At 45.2% G+C, this 21,417-nt stretch overlaps 2 protein-coding genes across 2 annotated transcripts; both read left to right on the top strand.

Moving 5' to 3' along the window:
- The first annotated feature begins 3,937 nt into the window (after positions 1 to 3,937).
- LOC141040941 (uncharacterized) lies at positions 3,938 to 4,943 on the top strand. Its single transcript, XM_073507056.1, has 2 exons — positions 3,938 to 4,221; positions 4,709 to 4,943. The coding sequence occupies exons 1-2, from the start codon at positions 3,938 to 3,940 to the stop codon at positions 4,941 to 4,943; spliced, it is 519 nt and encodes a 172-aa protein (XP_073363157.1).
- Positions 4,944 to 17,883: 12,940 nt separating this feature from the next.
- On the top strand, positions 17,884 to 18,571 carry LOC141040940 (uncharacterized). Its single transcript, XM_073507055.1, has 2 exons — positions 17,884 to 18,106; positions 18,189 to 18,571. Exons 1-2 carry the CDS (start codon positions 17,884 to 17,886, stop codon positions 18,569 to 18,571), a joined length of 606 nt encoding a protein of 201 aa, XP_073363156.1.
- The last annotated feature ends 2,846 nt before the right edge of the window (positions 18,572 to 21,417 follow it).

Raw genomic sequence — 21,417 nt, 5'->3', positions numbered from 1 at the left:
AATAAGAGAGTGAAGAGGACGAAGAACATGAAGAAACTGAAGAAGGAGTGGCTAATGAAGAAAAAGATGATGAAGAGGAGGAAGAGGAAGAAGAATGTGAAGAGGACGAAGAAAATGAAGAAACAATGCCAATAAGACCACCACAAGGGAATGCTGCTTTACAGAAACAACCGAGAACGACACCACTTTCAAAAAACAAGGTAGGAGCACGAAAGGATGCAGTTCACAGCGCCGGAAAACAAAAGCCGCCATCAACCAGCACGCGGGGAGCAAAGAAGGATGCAGTTCACAGCACTGAAAAACAAAAGCCGCAATCAACCAGCACGCGGGGAGCAAAGAAAGATGCAGTTCACAACACTGGAGAACGAAAGCAGCCATCAACCAGCACGCGGGGAGCAAAGAAGGATGTAGTTCATAGCGCTGAAAAACAAAAGCCGCCATCAACCAGCACGCGAGGGGCTACAAACACAATGGTGCATAGACAAGAACCAGCAACACCGCCACCGAAAACAAAAGAAAGTGTGACATTAGACACGCTCCAGTCACCGCGGAGAAGCAGCAGGTTAACGACCAAATAGATGAACTTCAATAAATTAATCATATACATAGCAGTTTGCTTATCTGTACGACTTATGTATCGGTTTAAATTTTGTGTAAACAAAATTTCCCGCTGACTATGAGTTCTTCAACTAAACCATGTAAAGAGAAATGGTGTATAGAGTATACCATATATATAGCAGTCTAGAGTAAACATTAACACATTTTAATCCAAAAACCATGTAAAAATGTAGTTAGCTCACTGGCAGCACGAAGTTCAGAATAATAACTGAAGCGGTTCAGATCACAAAAGTACTTATTACAAAACACATCAAAAAGATGAAGCGTTCGACACGCAAAAGTACTTATTACAAATCAACCTCATAACCTTAACCAATCACGTCAAACGTGATTCTAACCATACGATCCTCGAGTTCAAAGAAGTTGAGGACAACAACTTGCTCAGACTTCAGGCCACTATCAGTGACCAATTCCTTCCACCCTTTCTGCAGACACAGCCGCCCGTCAACGCCTACACGGTACTTGGCTGGTTTTAGGTGTCCATTACCAAGAACAACTTGGAGAATTCCCTTCTTCTTGAGCCAGAGATACCTAACAGCTCGTTAGGGAATTTTCTGACAAAAAAAATTAAAACTGTTTGGCGACGATACTAGCAGTACAATTCTCATACTTTGCACAGACCAGTAAAAACCTACACACAGTATAGACACGAGCTAGATCAAGTGTACAATAGTCCAATAAGCAGTACAGATTAAACGCAATCTAATATGCAGTACGGAACTTGCAAACAAGCAGTACGCTTCTAAATATCTTGAAGTTCTTGAGACTACCTGCATGTAGTACACACTATACAAGCGGGGAAAATTGTGGAAACTATTATAGCTCATCTAGTTTCTAAGCAGTTCATATATTGTAACCATGAAAACTAAAACACGACCTCCATGCATACAAGCAAAAAAAAAAAAACAAGATACAATTACAAAGTGTAGTACACTTCAATAAAACAAAATAAGTGCGTTCCTATGGAATTATACAAAAAAATAGAAAACACAAAGAAAAAATCAGATCAAGCGAAAAATACCATCTTGTAGTGAGTCTCCACATCTGTTGCCGTAAGCTGATGGACAAAAGGACTTGTGAGGCCAAGGCCACGGCGAAGCAGGGCGGAATAGAACGCAGGAACGTTGATGTGGCCCATATCCAATCCTTCCGTGAATATGTGCCATATGCAAGCTGCTCCGCTCACCCAGCTCAGCACAAGACCTTGCCCCCACGACGAGCACGACGGGCCTGCGAGCAAGCTGAGCAATCGCAGTGCATCGGCACACCACAACCATGGCCGCAGCAGGAGAGATTCACATAGGGGCCTGGAGCCATCGCAACAAAAACCTAGAAAAGGAAAAAAAATAAATAGAGGCTGGAGAAGGAGAGAAGTTGCGGCTGGAGGAGAAATGAACTGCAAAGGAAGGGTAGAAGTTGGCCTACATTTATAGAAGAGGAATGCGAAAAGGTCAAAACTGAAAATTAAAGGGGAGTTAATGAAAATTATGTTACAAAGAATGAAGGACAATCAATAAAGGCTTATGTTACCAAAGAAAAAGGACCCAAAAAAGAAGGTGTACTTTGACTGCAGCAATTCCCACCAACTAACCGCAGATCATTAAATAATATTTCTCTAAAAAATTATAATCCACAGACCATTTTATGTGTGCAGTTCTCCAAAGTCTTACCGGGAAGTTCACTATATAAGTGCAGTACATGCTCAAAATCAATCACAAGAGAAGCACTTTCGCGCAGTCCACAACGCAGAATTAGTGCACCTGATGCAGTCCTTAAATGTAAGTCATGCAGTCCGCAGCGTTGGCATAAGCAGTCACAACTTTGGCACAGAGAAGGATGCACGCAGTGCAAAATGTGTACGCCTGCAGCACATGACTATGACGAATGCAGTGCACATAGAGGCAGCAAAGCAGCGCACACCCGTACACTAGAAAAAGGATACGTAAGAGGAAAAACAATAAAGAAAAATGCTACCCATGCGGTGCACAAAAATGTAGCGCAAACATGTATAGTGCGGAATGCGTGCACATGCAGTACAGAACCATGATCAATGCAGTGCACGGATGATTTACTAAGCAGTGCACGCCATACATTGGAAAAAATACTTAAGAGAGAAAATACAAAGAAAGAAAAATTGACCACCACACGTGCAGCCGGCCCCAGCCAGTCTCGTAGTAGGTCTGCGCCCACAGAAGGCGAGTCATTCAGAATCACAATGCATCGGGCCGGGCACACATGGGCCCACAGGTCAGAGAGCATAGAGCAGGGATCGCCGTGTATAAGCGCCCACATAAGTAACCAGAGGAGTTCGATAATGCTGCCTCGCCAGCGCTTATAAACAGGTCGAGCGCACCTTCCGCGGGCGAGGTGGGACTAAATATTAGAGCGCACACACAGCGCACCGGGAACCAGCCGTGCTCACAAGCCGACTTGGGCCCAATGCGTCTTCATCCCCAAACACAGGCCCAACAAGGCCCACTAAGAAAAAACAATAAGTTCAAAAATAAAACATCAAAAGAAAAATGAGAAACATTTTTTAAATGAATTACAACAACAAAAAATGTGCGTGGGCACTGCCAGAAACTACGTGGACTAAATAAAACACAGGAAGCCCGAAGTCAATGCACAAATGCAGTCCGCGACATACAACAATGCAGTTCTTCACGTGGAAGCACGAAGTATTCTTTTTTCTGAAATGCAGTTCTCTTTACACTGCAATGCAGTATGGCTAAAATGAAGAATGCAGCCCTGTTACTTAAACAAAGCAGTCCGACACCCCTACCCACACTACCCTCCATCCACACAAAAGTTGCATTACCATAAAAAAAAGAGAAAAAAGAAAGAACTCCATCAAAAAACTAAATGTGCGTACATTTGTGTGAATCCTAATCCGATATAATTCAGTGTACGAAGAATAAATTTCACTTCCATGCAATACACTATGTGGACATACGCAGTTCTGTTCTGATAGCGAAGAAGTGCACTTGCTAGGAAAATTCACCGAAAACACAATCATCACATTTTCTGATAGTTGCGTGCATACCTGAACTAGTCACAAAAAAATAGGCGACGACGTTTGGATTTCCAATGCACTAACAGAGCCTCCTCATAGCAGAACCTCTCTGCAGTTGCCACGTAACTAAAAACACAACCCCACCATGCTACCATCCTGCTCCACCTCTCCCACGTTCTGTCAAGGAGAGCAGAGGAGAAAACACAACTGCTTCGTCCCCCCAAAAACCCCATTGCATCTTCTTCTCCACACTTCCTTTCACTAACCTCTCTCTCCAAAACAAACACGAGAGCGCAGAGGAGAGTCATGGCGGATGCACCTCTGTACAAGCAGCGCCGCAGGTACACCAGGGAGCTCCACGACGTCGACCTCCACGGCAACCACAAGCTCCACGTTGTTTGCACAAGCAAGGGTGAAGACGTGGACAAGATGCTGTCCACGCTCAGGAGGAAGCTCAGCGGAATGCCCGTCAAACTAGTCAGCGTTGATGTCGAGTACACGCACTACGTGAAGCCACAGCGGGCAGCAGTGCTCCAGCTATGCGTAGAAAAAGAATGCCTTCTCTACCACATCTCTGCAGCTAAAGACAGGTCAGAATAACTATCAATCTGTACTATTGCTTGTCAATATTGATTTTAAATTTTCTTCAATGCAATTGCCAATATTTAAACTTTGGTTCTCATTTTTTAAAAGCATGACATACGAATTCATTGACAGTTTTCATCTGGCTCCATGTATGTCACTCATGTCTTCAATTCTTGAATTATATGATCTAGTGATACACGCAGTTTTATTTTGTTTTACCAAATACAAATTATTTGACTAAACAATAGAAAACTGCAACATTACTATACAAAACATGTATGAAATTCAGTTCAAGAATACCAGCATGCACAAAACATGCATTGTTTGTGCAATCTATTATCAGATTTACTAGTTATGCTGAACAAAGTATTAGCAACTACTCACTACAATAGATTCAGATATTCATATTGCAGTTCAGTTTCAGAAAAAACAAAAAAACATTGGTAGTTCTAAGAAAATAAACTATATTCACTCTATACAAACATCTTGCAGGCCAATGGAACTAGACAAATTCCTCATGAATGGTGAGTACACCTTTGTCGGATTCGCCATTGAAGGAGACAAAAGCAAGCTGAAGCTATCTGGTTTGGAGATCAACTCCGACAACTACATTGATATTCAGGTGGAATGGAGAGACCCATACAATAAAAAGAAGTTTGACTCTTTGGCTGATGTTGCCGGCAGGATGATAGACATTCACTACCATGACATGAAGAAAAAAAATTAACTGCAAGGAGGACCTTACTCTGTGGGGGATTTTGCCCGCTGCCAGAAAAGCTTATGAAGTATGCAGCAATAGATGCATTCGCAACATATGAGTCATGGAGAATCATCTACGATGTCATAATGGGACTGGACAGGGCAAAAAAAGAGACAAAGAAGCAAGGAAGAACAAGAACAAGGCTGTAATCCAATACAACAACTAGAAATAATCAGGGCTATGTTTAGTTTCACTTTACTTTAGTCATTGTGTTGTTCTTTGTTTCATGTATGCAAGCTTTTGATTATGTCCGTTGCTTCATATCGAACATTTCTTTTGTAAAAACAATGTCGTTTGAGAATTATCATCAAATTTTCTCTCTGTTGTTTGCTTATGTATCGTCAGTTTGCTTGTGATCAATTGCTTTCGCTGAAATTAGTTTGTGTTAGAACAAGTATCCAGACAACTTTGAAAAATTGAATGTGTGGTACCAAAACATACTATTCACATACAAAACATATTCAAAAACAACATTAAACAAAAAAATTAAGTAATCTGACTACAACTCATACCTAAAAAAGAAAGATTAATGCAGTTCACAATGGTAAAAATAAGCAGTCCACAAATAGTAATTATAGAAAAAGAACATTAATATTGATATTTCTAAAAAAATATAATCCGCAGACCATTCTAAACAAACGTGAATACAGTTCATAGAACAAATATAAGGCAGTTCACAAAGTATATACATGAAGTGTAGTACATGCATAAATATAGAACGAGATGGGCTGCAGTAACTTTCGTGCAGTGCACAACACAAAGACTTGGTACGCGCAATGCAGTACTCAACATTGGTGCAAGCAGTACAAATGACATCATTTGTACTACCACAAAATATATATACTCAAAAAGAATAAATGCTTCAGATAAGTTAACAAAATTGACCACCCACCTGCAACTAGGCCCCAGCCAGTCCCGTAATAGGTCTGCGCCCACAGTAGGCGAGTCGTTCCGAGTCACAATGCATGGGGCCAGGCACACATGGGCGCACAGGTCAGAGAACATAGAGAAGCAAGCGCCGTGTATAAGTGCCCAAACAAGTAACCAAAGGAGTTCAATACGGCTGCCTCGCCAGCGCTTATAAACAGGTCGAGCGCGCCTTCCGCGGGCGAGGTGGGACTAAATATTAGAGCGCACACACAGCGCACCGGGAACCAGCCGTGCTCACAGGCCGACTTGGGCCCAATGCGTCTTACACCCCAACGGACCCAACAAATTCTCACAGCCCAAAACAAACAAAGCCCAACAACGCACAACTAGCAAGTAACTCCAGTAAGCCCTAAAAAAATGCAGTCCGCTGTGCAGTCCGGTATGGGACGGAAGACGTGTTGTCAATAAAGCATTGCAGTTAGCTTAGACGATTATTTTTTCCAGCCAATCAAGAACACTACCATGGCTAGCCCGAGTCAAACCGCCTCCTCCACTTGGCGAATCTTTTCACTTGGCTACAACGGCACAATCCCACGCCACACCCTGGCTTGGTTGACAGGCGCACGGGGTGTGACAGGGAGGCGACGGGGTGTGACGGACTCGCCTACGCATGCGGTGCCGTGGCACGCCGCGTCGCCGCCTGCTCCGGCTCGTTCCAAGCTCGGCCTCACAGGGGGTGGGGAGGGGGGGGTAACGACCCCCTCCCCACCCCCCTGCTCGGCCTCGCGCTAACGCACGCAGTGTGCTTGGTTGACAGGCGTAGTGCGGATATTTCTGTTTTTTGAACAATAGGAAGCACGCAACCCTAGAGCCATACCCCTAAGATAGACAGGGAGGCGATGGGGTGTGACGGACTTGCCTACGCATGCGGCGCCACGGCACGCCGCGTCGCCGCCTACTCCAGCTCGTTCCAGGCTCGGCCTCACAGGGGGGTGCCTGCTCGGCCTCGCGCTAACGCATGCAGTGTGCTTGGTTGACAGGCGCAGTGCGGATATTTCTGTTTTTCTAACAATAGGATGCACGCAACCCCAGACCACACCCCTAAGATAGACAGGGAGGCGACGGGGTGTGACGGACTTGCCTACGCATGCGGCGCCGCGGCACGCCGCGTTGCCGCCTGCTCCGGCTCGTTCCAGGCTCGACCTCGTAGGGGGTGGGGAGGGGCGTCATGACCCCCCTCCCCACCCCCTGCTCGGCCTCGCGCTAACGCATGCAGTGTGCTTGGTTGACAGGCGTAGTGCGGACATTTCTGTTTTTCCAACAATAGGACGCATGCAACCCCAGAGCCACACCCCTAATATAGACAGGGAGGCGACGGGGTGTGACGGACTCGCCTACGCATGCGGCGCTGCGGCACGCCGCGTCGCCACCTGCTCCGGCTCGTTCCAGGCTCGGCCTCGTAGAGGGGTGGGGAGGGGGGTCACGACCCCCCTCCCCACCTTCCTGCTCGGCCTCGCGCTAACGCATGCAGTGCGCTTGGTTGACAGGTGCAGTGCCGACATTTCTGTTTTTCCAACAATAGGACGCACGCAACCCCAGAGCCACACCCCTAAGATAGACAGGGAGGCGACGGGGTACGACGGACTCGCCTACGCATGTGGCGTCGCGGCACGCCGTGTCGCCGCCTACTCCGGCTCGTTCCAGGCTCGGCCTCGCAGGGGGGTGGGGAGGGGGGTCACGACCCCCTCCCCACCCCCCTGCTCGGCCTCGCTCTAACGCATGCAGTGCGCTTGGTTGACAGGCGCAGAGCGGACATTTCTGTTTTTACAACAATAGGATGCACGCAACCCCGGAGCTACACCCCTAAGATAGACAGGGAGGCGACGGGGTGTGACGGACTCGCCTACGCATGCGGCACCGCGGCACGCCGCATCGCAGCCTGCTCCGGCTCGTTCCAGGCTCGGCCTCGCAGGGGGGTGGGGAGGGGGGGTTACGACCCCCTCCCACCCCCCTGCTCGGCCTCGCACTAACGCACGCAACGCGCTAAGTACAAGGAATACAGGAGCAATACAAATCTATAGACAACTAAAAAAATGGGCCCCCAACCCCCTCCCCACCTTACCGTACAAACAATAAAAAACCAACTGCAGGACGCAGCTTTAGGCAAAGCAGTGCGTTTGGTTAGGCAAAGCAGTGCAGTATGATAAAGCAATGCAGTTTCGGGGTACACACATGAATACAGGGTCTGCGACAAGTGCAGCAAAAAAATACAGGTGCAACACAAACTTGTAGACAAATGTAGTGCTTTTTGTTGGACGAAGAAGTTCGGCATCACATGCAATGCAGTTTATGGGACACGTACAATACATATAAGCGTGACAAATGCCAGTTCACACAGAACGTGGTCGTCAACAATACAAAAATATACACATATATATACTGTATGAGTTATTTATATAAAATACACATACGCATACAAATTCGTCCCATATACGCTGCTGCAAAAAGCTGACGAAAACATAACAACAGAAAAAAGTCTTTTCATACATTATCTACCTTAGACAGCACACAATACACAACATGAACCCTAGTTCTTGTCCATACACACGCTTTTACCTAGTAGAAACAATGCCAAATGATTGTTACTGCATCTGTGATTGCGATAGGGAAGTAAGCCCGAGGTCCGCAATCAGATCTCGTAGATCAAGCGGCATGTCTTCATAATACAACATGTTCGAAGGATTGAACAGCAGCTGGAACATGTACTCCGCCTTCCAATCTTCAATAGCAGGCTGAAAAAGAAAATAAAAAATGCAGACTAGTGATTAAAAAAAGGTTGTCATAAAGAACAAAAAGTGAAAAAGTAAAATAATAAAAAAAAGTAACAAGAAAAAGAAGAAAACAGAGAAGGTGTTACGTCGGATTTGATGATTTTCTCAACTAGACGTTGGCCGTCATACAACTGCGTCAACCTCAGAACATAGATTCCGCACTCGTTTGCTCCCTGCGCTGGCACGAACGGGTAAGAGGGCTTCTCTGCCAATTTAACCCAGTCAGGGTGGTTCTTAGATTTATACATTTTTTCACCATAAATCGCCTTCAGCAGCTGAGTCATCCTCCTCATCTGGCAAAAAAAGGAAGCACAAGGTAAAAATAACACACATCACAGATCAAATTACTATACAGACGAACCAAAAAATAAAAAGTTGTTCTCAACGTCTAGACAGTCCCTCTTTTAAATGCACGTGAGGTCATTTCCTTTTATCTCCTTTTTTACATAGATTATGGGGTGTGTGAGAAAATGCACTTCTGTCACGCATATGTTGCAGTGCACTACATAAACAAGTGTGGTTCTATGTGTGCTAACATTGCATGTGCAGTTTATAAAAAAATGCAGTAGGAGATACACAAAAAAGCTGTGCACTTGGCAAGAAAAAATGACATACCACTTTAGTGCAATCTGAGTGGTAGTCAGTCCTGCACCACTTTGTCGTGACATCAGGATGGCCAGTGTACTTCCTTGTGTCATGGATATCAACGTCTGGCGATGCTGGTTCATCGTGTATAAGGAATAATGACCATCCTTGGAGCGCGGCATCATAATCTGTTCACATAAAAAAACAAAAATGAAATGAAAAGTTCTTTCGACACGTAGCACTAGGACCACTGTTCCAAAAATAACTATAAAAAGAAATGCAACAAACCAAAAAAATAAATGACGGAAAACAATGAACTTACCAGTTTTGCATCCAACAGGTTTACGTCGTCGGTCACAAAAACCTTGAACTACTTTACTGCATCTTCTAAAACAAACGGGCTATGCACAACTGGCAACACAGGGTTTAAATCATCATCTCTCGTCACAAAGATTTCCATTTGAAGAACATATTGCACAAAAAAAGAACAAAAAAGGGACATGAAAAAAAGAATAAACCATGCATGCAGGCATGGACATGAAAAAACCAGTACAATAGAAAAAAAATGACAGCACACGTTTACCGTGATAAATAAAGGTGAAAGTAGCACACGTTCACCAGAATGATAAACTAAACCCATTTTAGGGTCTTGCTTCCAGTACTTGATGACAAAATCCATGAGATACGAATCCATTAAAGCTCCTTTGCCAAATGTATTATAGATATAGTCAACAGTGTAAGTATCAACATCACCAAAAGGACTATTCACCATAAAGAACACGTTCCTGCAGTAAACATACACATATGGGATCAATAAAATTAAAATTAAAAACACACAAAAAGGATTAAGGGCACACACATAAAACTTACTCGTGGTATTTGGTTAGAAAATCTTTGCTGAGAACAAGATCCTTTATTTTTCTCGCCTCATCAATATATTTGAACCTCGGAGGCTTCAATTTCTCTATAGAGCATCTCAACTTAAAAGCCCTCTCACCTGCCCTCTTGTTCGAAAATACTTCAACCTCATCCACAGGAGGACGATTAATTGCTGCACTCCTAGTCCTAGTGACGCGTGGACACGGCGTAACAAAATCATCATCATCAACATCAAATACATCGCGTGGAGAGCTAGGTCGAGAAACACTTCCACCATCAGGTCCAGACGCCACAACTGTGTTCAAACCATCTCCAGCCAAAGAACTAGAATTATCTGGAGAGATTTCAATGGCACAATCCTCCATAACCACCTCAGAACCTGGGACTCGGACAGTGACGTACAACCTTCATGAAGCCCCCCATCAAAACCTAAAAACTTGTAGAAAAAACATGGAAACAAACAGCACAAAATACAAAACCAAAAAACATGTAATACATCTCATTAATATAGAAAAATGCAGTTCACTAAAGAATAGAATGCAGCCCAATTGTCTACATCAATGCAGTCCACTTGTCTACAGCAATGCAGAACAATTGTATACAACACTTTCTCGATGTGAGCCAACTATAGAGCATGGCCTTTCTGATGTAGCCAATGTGCTCCACCCCAAACTGAGCAACTCGAACACCATCCCAAGTCTGCAAGAATTGAAACATATAGAATCCACAATCATGCCTGCAATAAAAGAATAAAAAACATCAGTTTCACAAAATGAAATAAAAAAACTTGAGCAGTATGGTGGAGAGGGGCTGTATGGAACACACCCATTTGGCTGCATTGGGACAATGACATGTTTCAACACAAATCCATAAAGTGTAGGAGGATTTAGCGGCTCATCAGAACTTGAGCTACCTTCCTTCCATACACGCTTGATATTTTTAACCATCCTCTTAAAAACCATGATCGCATCAGGGCTGCCAGGTTTATTGAGTGAGTCAAGAAATTCAAACCACCTTTCTTTCACATTTAGCGCAACTACACAATAATGACCAACGCCATCCCTCATCTCTGGCGGATAAAAAGTTGCAAAAAGGACGGGTTCGAAGCACGAAAAATAAATAAAATTATTATAAGAAGAAGAAGAAACATAACACTATAAAAACAAACACACAAAATATAGTTTTCGACACATAAAAACGTTACTCACCATATCCTTTTTATCAACACGCTCCTCGGCTTTTGAAGAGAGCATCATTTTAACACTCCTGCCTACAGTACCACCATTCCAAATATTTGTCTACCAAAACAAAACCAAAAATAAAATAGTGCTCAAGCAAACAAGTCATCGCACGAAATCAGAAAAGAAAATAACAATAAAACAAAATTTTCTGCATTCTTACACAAATATGGTACGGGGCAACCATTGTCGGAGATCCCTTAAACTTATCTACCAGCAAAGAAACCCCAAGATCTACAAGGCTTGTAGTGAGCATTCCTTTATCCCAAAAAGATTGACCAACTTCGCCAATGGTAATATCAGCCATCTCAGTTTTATAAGCAATCATGTCCCTGAATTTTTTTATGAAAAACTGAAACATAAGATAATAAAAAAATAACAACAAAGAAAAATGGTAAAATACAAAAATTAGAAAATACATACGAACAAAACCATTTCTAAAAAACCATACTTCTTCTTCTTGTCCTTCTGAACCCTCGTAACAGCAGCGTACAACTCATTGTATCTTTTCAGAAGAGCTGGATCAATGCTTGACGGTGTCACAATAGGAAGTTCGTCATCTGTAATAAAAAAGATGAAGGTCACTTATCCAAAGAATGAAGTTCAAATATTAAGATAAGGAAATTCTACTAGCTATTTTGAAAATCATCAACAAAAGATCAAGTTCACTTATCATTAAACATCTAATACAACTACCATAGTAATTAAACAAAATGAATGAGAAAAACTTCAACAACACTATTCGAAACAAAACTCTTGCCTTCAGTGTCAGAGTCTTCATGTTGTTGTTCTTCAGAGCTGACCAAAACATTTTCTTGGCTAGTTTGCGACGAATCCACCACAACCTCACTAGACTACCCTTCTGCAGCAACATGAGCATTCTCTGGATTTACAACAGTCTGGTCAACCACAACGTCCTTAGATACTTCAGCTACATGAGGCTCCACTCTCGATACTTCAGGAACATCTTTGGCGGCCAGACAAACAGGGGAACTAACGGCAGGAACGACATTCTCCAGCGACTTTTCAATGCCAAAATCAGAATCTTCATGCCTACTAGGGGAAACAACATCATGGGATTCTTGAGCTACAGAAGGGTCTACACAGTCGACGACAAGCGATGCAGAAGCATCAACACTGCCACCACCATCAACAACACAACCCGCCTGATTCAGATCAATATGAACTTCTACGTTTTCTTCTCCAGGCTGTGGAAAGTTTAAAAACCACACAATAACACAAATGAGCGTGGGGATAATTAACACAGCAACACACATGCCACTTATGTCAAAGACCGCTGACAACATACGCAGAACAACTGCAGTCCACATATGCAAAACAACTGCAACCCACGTGTGTCAAAACAACTACAACTCCAACCCACATATTCGTAAAAAAGAACTGCAGTTCACTTTGTCAAATGCTGCAGTTTAGTTATGTTAAATACTGAAGCTTACGTATGTAAAAGACCATGGACTACGCATGCAAAAAGAACTGCAGTTCACTTCTGTCAAAGACTAAAGCTCACACATGTAAAACTATTGCAGCTCACATATGTAAATGAAAATGCATATGAGTGAACATAACAGCGTACATCAAGTTTATAACAACAACAAAAAATTACATTACAACCCACTAACAGAAAAAGTAATACCACTATACCTTATCAGCTACAACATCCGGAGGGGACGATGCATCAGCCAAGACCTCATCCTTCCCAGAGCCATTGTAGGACTCTTTGTGCACATCACAAACAGCAACACTAGTCTACGGGCATAGAACAAACCAAAAACGAAAATAAGATGGTAACAACCAAAAAAGAAAAAAACTTCAACTATGCACAAGCTGTACACACTTTACAACCGTGAAGTACACAAAAAATAAATAAAATGGAAAGCAACAAATGCAAGTTCAAGAAGAGGGACGCATGGTAGAACAGACATGGCAGAAGTACTTGTACCTGACCAATTCCATCGTCCCTAGATCCATGGAGACTAGAAGATTCCACTCCAGCCTATCACAAAAAACAAAAATAGTGAGGAGCAGTCCATATAATACACAAAAGAGGTTCAAAGCCACAAAAAACCTAGAACATACAATATCAGCGCCAACGCCAGCGTAATGACGGTTCATTTCATCCAAAATATGCCCATCATCCTTCTCATACCGACCGCATTTTTCCTCCTGTGAATGTCTCAACTGAGCATACGAAGACCGAACATTCGTCACTGCAATCTTCAGGATTTCAATCACGCCACAATCAAAATTGTGAGCAGCAACAATATCTTCATCTCGTGGGCCATGGCCAACAGGGAAAAAACCAGCAACTGTCCTCAACCTGTCACCAGAGGTTGGCAAATCTTCAGTCAACTTCAAAACCTTCAGAAGAAGCTCATCAATCTCCTCGTGTTTTTTGCCGCCAACAAATGTTTGTTTAGAAGAGCTTCTATTATAAACTCAGATTTATAATCCATGTTTGCTGCCACCTCATCATCACAGGCAGGAAGCTGGCTACAGATAGGCTCATAAAACCTAGCATGAGTGCTAGGCCCCGCATCAGAGCTGCCGCATACAACTGCAACAGGACGGTTGTACAAAATATCACCTGACACCTTCCACTGCAAAAAAAGACAATAGGCAAAGAGAAGTACACATGTGAGCACTAGAAAAGTTTAGATTTATAATGGCTGCAGATTTTTAAAAAAAATCTGATATTAAAAACTCAGATGCACTAATCGGCAGCTTCCCAAATTTGTAAGTTTCCATGTAAATCTTTCCCTTCACAAGCACATCCTCATTGTATAACTTCATCAGGTCCTTGGTCGTCAGGTATGACGCACGTGGCGTCAACGTGTGCATAACTGAAAATTTGCGAAGCTTCAAGCAGTCAAGATACATAATCAGGGGGACAATGGCACAACCCTCTGCACAATTCTACTTGCTGCCTTCTGTTTGCCACCTCACCATAGCTGCCTACAACTCATCAACAACAAGCTGGCAAAAGTCCATCTGCGCCATAGCCGCATAATCCATGTTCTCTACCATTGCAGCAACTCTACCCAAACAAACTGTAGGACCGGGGCACAACAAATTCTGGTAAAGTATCAGGAAGAACACCTTCATAGCAAGGTCAACAGTCACATGATCAAATTCCTCCACCAAGACCTTCAACTTTTCAAGCAAGTCCTTGACACCTATACTTTTTGAACGGTCAAAACCAAGCTCATCCTTGAGGGCAGTCAACGAGTCATCATGGCCGCTCGCAGCAGGCATGGGTGCAGTGTGACGTCCCATAGGTAAATCAAAAATGTGAAGAACTGCATCACGATTGATTCGAAGAACCCTGCCATTCCCAAAGTCCATTATCATGGTGGCAATCACTCCCATCAGATAGCACATAAGAATGCGCGACACATTTTTCTTTACTGTCAATTGAAAGACAATACCGAATCCAGCATCCCGAACACGACTATAGTGTGCCTCTTTCAACAAAGCAGCAGCCTTGCAAACAGTGGGAAGCGACAAACGTACGGTCTTGTTAAATCGAGAATCATCACCCTCAACATCATCTTCAGTTGCATTACTCTTACTAGACTTCTTCCTCTGTGTAGAGGGAAATGCAGTCCACATTAGAAGATTAGCCATAAAAAAGACAAAGAAAACACAGATAGAATAACAATGAAAGAAACAAATGTAGTCCACTTCAACAAACCTTTGGAACAACATCCGCCTCCTCGCCGGAGTCAGCACCAACATCTTCATCGACATCATCACGGGCACGCTTGGGTAGACTCTTAGATGAACCACAGTCTTTGCGTCTACCAGTATGAACATCCCTCACAAAATCAGCAAGCACAAAGTCGTCATCATCAGAGTTGGGACCTTCAATCACACGTAGTCGCTTGCGCTGAGCATCCTTTCCACCAGCTTCAGCAGTTCTCTTGCCAAGATTCTTGTTCATGCCAGCAACACGTGGACTCCGCCGAGGTGTACCACCTTCCTCGGCAACAGTACTCAGCCTCTTCTTCTACAAACCAGGCTGCTTCACCTTGGCAAATTTGGCACCCTTGGCACCATCTGCAGCTCTCCTCTGCTTCTCCTTCTCCGCGAACTCTTTTGACTCACTTTCAAACCTCAACTTCTTCTTGCTTTGCTTCAACTCATATTCACGAAGCTGTTCCGAGACCATCCAATCCTGTGTAACTTCCTTTGTACCATCAACAGACTACAATTGTGTTTCAGACAAGACGGGACATCTCTGGTCAAAGCTCACACCAACATTACCCTCTGCAAAATAATGGTCAATCAATTGAGTAACCTCCTCAAACCCAGGCGCCCCATCATGGAAAACAGACACTGCGTCAAAATGAAGTTTGACTATGGTCGTTAAAAAGTGCACAAAAAGAACAAATGCAGTACACTTAGACATATAAATGCAGTGCTCCAATCATAAGCTAAAAATAAAAATTAATGCATTGTACAAAAAACATGAATAAAACAACAATGCAGTTCACACATACATATAGTGGAGTTCACATATACAAATAAATACAGTGCTGCATACACTAACTTCACATTTGTTCCCAACAAAATGTCGGACTAGGTACAGCAAGGCAACACCAATTTCTACAACATCAAGTAACCAGCATACACAAAAAAACAAAGAATTCACATACCAGAAGGAGGGGCCACACTTGTGGGAGAAGATTCAATCGGCAAATTCACTTGATGTCCTCCCTCGCCACCGTGATCCTTACCACCAGGACAACGAGAGCCAATTGGTGTATCATTATGAGCACTCCAATCACCTACTGGATTAAAAAAACCACAAACAATAATTACAAAACATCACATGACAAAATAATGCAAACGAACGCTGACAACTAACAGAGCATAAACAAATATGCAGGATGAATTAGGAAACTAGATAAACATCAAACAAAAAAACAAAGCCAAAAATAAGCACTCCACATACCCTGAACTCGTCCTCCCACTCTACTTGGCGAAGACATGGTGTTTGCCTGCAGAACAAGGATGAAGTGACAGATATAAGCAACAAAATCGGCAAAATCTGACAAAACCCTAGATCCACCTTGCTCTGCCTACAGAGCACACACGAGTATCGACTTCAAATCGAGATAAAACCGCCTGCCTACGGGAAAATTACACAAGCAAAAACAGCAACAACAACTACGAGAACCACAAAACTAGACGAGGGGACGATCAAGACTGAGGCCAAGTGGAACGTACCACAAAAAAGGGGATGAACGCCGACGGCAGTGGGCAGGGGGGAGGACGTGCGGCGACGGGAACAGAGAGGAAAGGGCTGCGGAAGCGCAGCGGGAAGGACTCGCGGAGCGGACGGCGACGCGAAATGCAGGAATAAGGACTCTCTTAAGGGCGGCAGTTCCTTGGGCGACGACGGTTGCTGCGGGCGATGGCGGTTTTGCTCGAGGGAGAGATGCCTCGGGAGAAACTGCAAGAGAGGAGAGGGGATTGTTCTCGGTCTCTCTCCCTGTCAGCGGAGCGGTGGGATCGCCTGGGAGGGACACGTAGGAGGCCCGCGTGAGGCAAAGGGTCACATAAAACGGGCCGGACCAAAAACGGCCTGGCTAAAATAAGACAGACTACATCAAAACACGCATGATGCAGTTCTCTACGAAGAACAATGAAGTTTAGACGGTAAAACAAAATAAAATACATGCAGTTCGTAAAACAAGTTAAAATAAAAAACAACGCGCGTGTTAAGAAAACACATCAAAAAAAAGTCTACCTTCAAATAAGTGCCACAACAACAACAAAAAAGGGGGGGCAACCCCCCTAACCCTCCCGTACCAGGGACTGCAGTAAGTACACGCAAAAACAGATGAAGTACGCAGCTCTAGAAAAATGCAGTCCATTTGGTTACACGAAGCAGTATGGTATAGCAATCCAGTTCCGGATTACCTACATGAATAAATACACGGTCTAGAACACAGCGAAAAACTCGTAAAATTGCGGAATACATTGTACTTTTTTCAGAGGCTGCAGCAAGGACACGCAAAAAACGGTGAAGTACGCACCTGTAGACAAAATGCAGTTCTCTTTTGTAGACGATGAAGTGTGCAACGATAACCAATGCAGTTCCGTTAACACGCGGGATACATATAAACGTGACAAATGCCCGTTCGCACAGAAAGTGGTGTTTAAAAAAATTTACTGATAAAAAATAAAATAAAACCACGATAAAAAACCACGTTCACATACAACCACCCAATCCGAGCGGTTCCATCGTCACAAGCCCACGATCACAGATGCAACACCAACCCATGATCTGCACAACCGCATCGTCAGAGAGATCGTGCAGTTCATCCGATGTGGCCATCCCATCCCGCGCCCTCCCCTTGAATTTAGACCCCTGCCAAAGGCCTTCTCATCCACAACAACACAAGTATCCATTGCGCTGCCACCAAATCGCTCCATCACATCGATCTCCATAGAAAACACCAATCCCTACTACTGGCGATGGCATTCAGCGACGAGTACAAGGGCGTGGAGGCCCACGGCAACACCAAGTTGCACGTCATCCACACCAATGACAAGAAGCAGATGGCGATCTCCCTCGCGCAGTACGAGCGCCACCTCAGCCTCCAGCGCCACAAGATCGTCGGCATTGATCTCGAGTACAACAACGAGCCTGAAGCGACACAGAAACCCGCCCTCTGCCAACTCTCCATCGACTCAGTCGGTGCTACTCTTCCAACTAAGCGCCACTGAAAGGTGCACCATCTTTGACAACTTCCTCGCCGACCCCAGGTACACCTTTGCAGGCTTCTCCATCGACGGCGACAAAACCAGGCTAGAGCGCGTCCATCTGGAGGTCGCCAACTTCGTTGACATCCAGAAGGAGTGGAGGGTGCCCGAGGCAACCAAGGAGTTGGACTCCCTTGGAGAGGTCTCCGGCATGCTCATTGACGACTACTACAACAACATGAAGAAGAAGATCACCGACGACGAACACAAGCGCTGGGCCACCCTGCCTTTGTCCATGAGGCACATCGAGTACGCGGCAAAGGATGCCTACGCAGCGTATGAGATATGGAACCGCATCACCCTCACCCAGGATGGGTTTCGCCCTGCAAAGCTAGAGAAGGAGGAGCCCCCCAAGAAGCGCGCCATGAGCAGCTGGGGATGGGGAGACGCTAACTGGTGAAGAAGAAGATGGTGCCGGCCAAGAGCCAACAATGCTAGCATAGTTTTAGAATTATCATCAAATTTGCGTTATGTTGTTTACTTATGTATCGTTAGTTTGCTTGTGATCATTTGCTTTTGCTGAACTTAGTTTGCTTGTCATGCAGAATCGCTTGTAATGATGAACTTTGATTATGTTAGATTGCTTTCTGTTGAACTTAGTTTGCTGACGATGAACTTTTCATACAAAATGCTTGTGATAATTTGTTTTCTGTTGTTTGCTTATGTATCATTAGATTCGAGCAGTGCATGAGGGAGTCCTGGACTAAGGGGTCCTCGGGCGTCCGGCCTGTTATTCATTCGGCCGGACTGATGAGCTGTGAAGGTATGAAGGCCGAAGACTATACCCATGTCCGGATTGGACTCTCCTTGGCGTGGAAGGCAAGCTAGGCGACCAACTATGAAGATTCCTTCTTATGTAACCAACCCCATGTAACCCTAGATCTCTCTGGGGTCTATATAAACCGGAGAGCGTAGTCCGGATAGACGGATACACATTACCATAGTCATACAGGCTAGACTTCTAGGGTTTAGCCATTACGATCTCGTGGTAGATCAACTCTTGTAACACTCATATTCATCAAGATCAATCAAGCAGGAAGTAGGGTATTACCTCCATAGAGAGGGCCCGAACCTGGGTAAACATCATGTCCCCGTCTCCTGTTACCATTGATCCTAGACGCACAGTTCGGGACACCCTACCTGAGATCCGCCGGTTTTGACACCGACATTGGTGCTTTCATTGAGAGTTCCACTATGCCGTCGACAAGAGGCTCGATGGCCCCTTCAATCGTCGATCATGACGCTGTCCAAGGAAGAACCTTCCTCCCAGGATAGATTTTTGTGTTCGGCGGCTTCGTACTGCGGGCCAACTCGCTTGGCCGTCTTGAGCAGATCGATGGCAACGCCCCTGGCCACCAGGTCAGATTTGGAAGCTTGAACTACGTCGTGGATACCCGTGGAGACTTGATCTTCAATGGGTTCGAAACCGCAGCGATCGCTCCCCCTCGTCCCGATGAACATGACTTATATATGTTATCGGATTACATCCAGGAGGTGGATCCTGTTGCTGCAATGGCCCCAGAACCGAAGCAGATCGTGCCCTCCGAGGCCACAAAGTCCGCGGCGTTGGAGCCACACACTGACTCAACATCCTGCAATGTTTGCGTCAATGGAACTCCGGACTCGTCTCCGGCTATACGTTCCGGACCAGGTACGCCTGCGAACACCGAGCTGGATCGGTTATCGATTTTCGAATTTAGCGCCGCAGACATCTTACAACATTCACCTTTGGGTGACGTGCTAAACTCTTGAACTTGTCCTTGGAGGAGGACTCACAGCCGAACTATGTTCGGTTCGAGCTAGAGGTGGATGACGAGGAATTTTGCTTCCCACCCGCCACCCACTTCATAGCCACTGTCGATGACTTAACTGACGTGCTTGACTATGGCTCCGAACACATCGACGGCATGGACGGCGATGCCGACAAGGAGCAAGGCCAAGACCCGCCATTTACTGGACGTTGGACGGCCACCTTTTCGTATGACGTGTACATGGTTGATACACCTAAAGGTCTGGCGACGACAAAGAAGAGCCAGATGCGAATAAAACCTCTGAGATGCAGTCCAAGCACCGGCGGCCCAAACGCCGCTCTAAGCCCCGTCGCTCAAAGGATGGCAACACTGGCACCGGAGAAAATAGTACTTCGGGCGACGCCGAAAACAATGAAGACCCTGTCGGGGCTACATCCGAACAGGAGGAACATGACAACAGGCAAGACAACCCCGACGAACAGGCCATAGAAGATGACTCGGAGGACGATAGTTACCGTCCACCCTCCAAGGAGGAGACAAGCCTTGACAACGAAGACTTCATCGTGCCTGAGGATCCTCTGGAGCAGGAGCGCTTTAAGCTTCAGCTCATAGCCACTGCAAGGAGCCTGAAAAAGAAACAACAGCGGCTTCAAGCTGAACAAGATCTGCTCGTCGACAGATGGACTGGTGTCCTGACAGCCAAGGAATACGGCCTCAAGCGCCTAGCCACTCAATTCGATGAGGAGGCGCCGGAGCACATATCTCCCTCGCGTAATGCGGAATGACCACCACGTGGTCGAGACAGGGCGGCTGACCGGCCACCCCGCGGTCGGGATAAAGCGGCAACTCAGGCCGAACAACAGCCCGCCCCACCGCCCCGTAAAAATAGGGACGACAGAGTTCGGGGTCATACGTACGACCTCCGGCAGACCCTTGACAGTAGAACAGGACACACAAGATCGATCTACGGATCGCGAGGACGTGCCTCGAGGCACGAGATGGCTACCTATTCGGACGTGACAAACCTAACCACGCCCGGGCCGAATGCCGCAGACGGACTCCATCAGAGCTACGCCACGATGCGGCCCGATATAGAGGCGCCGCACACCCTCTCTGCTTCACAGATGAAGTACTGGATCATGAATTCCCCGAGGAGTTCAAGCCCGTCAATATCGAATCATACGACGGCACAACCAATCCTGCAGTATGGATCGAGGATTTTATTCTCCATATCCATATAGCTCGAGGAGATGACCTCCACGCCATTAAATACCTCCCACTAAAGCTCAAAGGGCCAGCTCGGCACTGGCTTAACAGCCTGGCTGAAAATTCTATCGGCAGCTGGGAGGACTTGGAAGAAGCCTTCCTGGACAACTTCCAAGGAACCTATGTCCGGCCACCAGACGCTGATGACTTAAGCCACATAGTTCAACAACCTGGAGAATCAGCCAGAAATTTCTGGACTAGGTTCCTAACCAAAAAGAACCAGATCATT

The sequence above is a fragment of the Aegilops tauschii genome, chromosome 2, assembly GCF_002575655.3.
Source record: "Aegilops tauschii subsp. strangulata cultivar AL8/78 chromosome 2, Aet v6.0, whole genome shotgun sequence".
NCBI classification, from domain to species: domain Eukaryota; kingdom Viridiplantae; phylum Streptophyta; class Magnoliopsida; order Poales; family Poaceae; genus Aegilops; species Aegilops tauschii.
This window is presented reverse-complemented; position numbering and strand designations above follow the sequence as displayed.